General features: G+C 33.1%; 1 protein-coding gene across 1 annotated transcript in view; it reads right to left on the bottom strand.

Annotated features, from left to right (window-relative positions):
- The window catches only part of LOC106476370 (golgin subfamily A member 3-like), a gene marked incomplete at its 3' end in the record, with an annotated part of 11429 nt that extends 9230 nt beyond the window's left edge, over positions 1-2199 (bottom strand). The window contains exons 1-3 of the mRNA XM_022380260.1: positions 2196-2199; positions 1908-2152; positions 396-594 (exon numbers count right to left, since the gene is read on the bottom strand). Of these exons, the coding sequence (XP_022235968.1) occupies positions 396-594; positions 1908-2152; positions 2196-2199 (448 nt within the window). The remainder of the gene's footprint in view (positions 1-395; positions 595-1907; positions 2153-2195) is intronic.
- Between the last annotated feature and the right edge of the window lie 504 nt (positions 2200-2703).

Here is a 2703-nt window from a genome sequence, read left to right as displayed (position 1 = left end):
TATATATATATATATATATATATATATATATATATATAGAGTAATGAAAAAAAAGTATAACAAAATTCCATTCACTAATAATAAGCTAAAATTTTCAGGCCTACACTGTCATTCATCTTCACACAGGTAAGTCTGTGTTAAAGTACCAAGACTATAAAAAGAGAATATTTTATTCCTAATATGATATCATGGTTGATTAATCATTAATAAGCAGTACGAAACATCTACCAATTCATTAAAAATCTATCTTCTGATAAAAGCTTTATATTCAGTGCTTTGAGAAATCTTAAACTTGCAAAAACAATGTAAAAATTTACACTTCAATATAGAACAACTTCATTACTATTTTTGGCACATACCAGAATAAATCTTCAGATGTTTCTACAGTTACTCACCTATCACAGATTGCTGTAAGGCTAGAGCTTCACAAGTGTTTGTCATTGCACCAAAAGGTGTTGAGAATAAGGGTTCCTTGAATTCTTTTGAATTGGTATCTTGTTTTACGGAAGGTGAAGAGGAACTGACATCCACGGGAAATGATTCCATGGTTTTGGCACAAAGTTCTGGGTTACTTTTATTGAAATATTGGGTAGCCTAAAGTAAACAAAAACTTTTTCTGAGTTCAGTACCATAAATCCAACAAAACTGTCTGTTAACCAAACATGACATGTAGTTTTAGCTGTGTTCATCTTTAATTTACTATGTAAAATTTGTCGCAAGATCTGTTTTACAAATCATTAATGAACTCCTTATTTCCTGTTTCATCAGGTTAAAGATTACCTCATTTCCTGTTTCAACAGGTTGAAACTTATCTCACACCTGTTTCATCAGGTTGAAGATTACCTCACTTCTTGTTTCATCAGGTTGAAGATTATCTCACTTCCTGTTTCATCAGGTTGAAGATTATCTCACTTCCTGTTTCATCAGGTTGAAGCTTATCTCACTTCTTGTTTCATCAGGTTGAAGATTACCTCATTTCCTGTTTCATCAGGTTGAAGATTTTCTCACACCTGTTTCATCAGGTTGAAGATTATCTCACTTCCTGTTTCATCAGGTTGAAGATTACCTAATTTCGTGTTTCAACAGGTTGAAACTTATCTCACACCTGTTTCATCAGGTTGAAGATTTTCTCACACCTGTTTCATCAGGTTGAAGATTAGAACACAATCTGACCCTCACTGTACTTTTTTTCTGATATATCTTTAATTTATTTTTGAAAAGTTACAATTGTACCTTCCACTATCAACATTATTTCAATTATTTGGATAGCTGGTATAACTGGAAACCATAATTTCAATTAGTTGATTTTTTTCATGACAACGAATTTAATCATAATTTCAATTAAACAACTGTTGGAACAATTGAAAACAGTAATAATAAGAAACAGTTACTTTCCTGACATTAATCGTAATTTTGATTAATTGACTAGTTTACGTTACTCTAGTCAATGTAATCACTTATCACAGACAATCAACATACTGATTAATTTATTACATTGCTCAGCTCTAGTAAGTAGTAAACTTTCACCAGTGAGGAAGGTATCCAGTATTAAAGATTTCACAAAACTAGAAACACGCGTAACATATAAACAAATCATAGACATGTATTGTGTTTATCAAGTTATAATGTAGATGATTCTATACATAACATAGCCAATGCACACCAGGGAAGGACGTATTCTTTCCAAGTAAAACAACAACCACGACCCACTGCTTTCAGAAAACTGATCAGAAAAACAGTCTAAAATATAATAAGTACAGAAGAGAAATAGGGAAACTAGATATTTTTTTCTTTTCTTTTGGTGTTACTAAATGTATTAGTAAAACCTCTCCAATTCATATAGACGAACACACACAAAACATATAGAAATAACCAATTTTTTTTTCATAAGCATAAGTTATGCTTACCGGATCTGATGCATTTGGGTAGCTTAATGATGAAATTTGGCACTCGTAATTGTAAAGGAGGTTTTCTTCGTCATCTATTTCTTTACTGCTCATACTTTCACCTTCCTCATTTGTAATGGCATGTTCACCAATTCTAACTTCTTGATCTTCTGGTGGAGTAGGTGAGCTTCCTGGGGTCAATATCTTAGGGTCTGGTCGAAAGGAAAGTAGAGATTGCCTATTGTTGTTCACATGGTTTCGTTTTTCTGAAAATTTACATTAGTATAAAGTATTAGTATTGGTTCATACCCATACGGAGCAGAATCAGGGGCACTGTGGATCATGTGCTCTCAAATATTAAATTGACTAAGGAGCATAGTGCCCCCTTGAACGGGGAATAGACTTATGTATAACTATTAAAAAAACTTGTTTCAGTTCAATGGTCAGTTAACACAGCACATGAGGTGCCCCTCCCACATTCAAGTAAGTTCCACCACCTATGTTCACACCACATGAACGTTGCAAAGAGTTTTACTCACCGATAGTCCTAGAAACAAACAAAAACTTGTGTTGATCACATATAAACTAACAACCTGAAACGTAGTAGCTCAAAGCTGGAGTAACATACAAGAACTTATGTTGATCACATATAAACTAACAACCTGAAACGTAGTAGCTCAAAGCTGGAGTAACATACAAGAACTTATGTTGATCACATATAAACTAACAACCTGAAACATAGTAGCTCAAAGCTGGAGTAACATACAAGAACTTATGTTGATCACATATAAACTAACAACCTGAAACATAGTAGCTC

Source organism: Limulus polyphemus, unplaced genomic scaffold (genome assembly GCF_000517525.1).
Source record: "Limulus polyphemus unplaced genomic scaffold, Limulus_polyphemus-2.1.2 Scaffold10399, whole genome shotgun sequence".
In the NCBI taxonomy this organism is placed as follows: domain Eukaryota; kingdom Metazoa; phylum Arthropoda; class Merostomata; order Xiphosura; family Limulidae; genus Limulus; species Limulus polyphemus.
The sequence above is the reverse complement of the archived record's forward strand: the minus strand, read 5'-3'. Positions and strand labels throughout refer to the sequence as shown.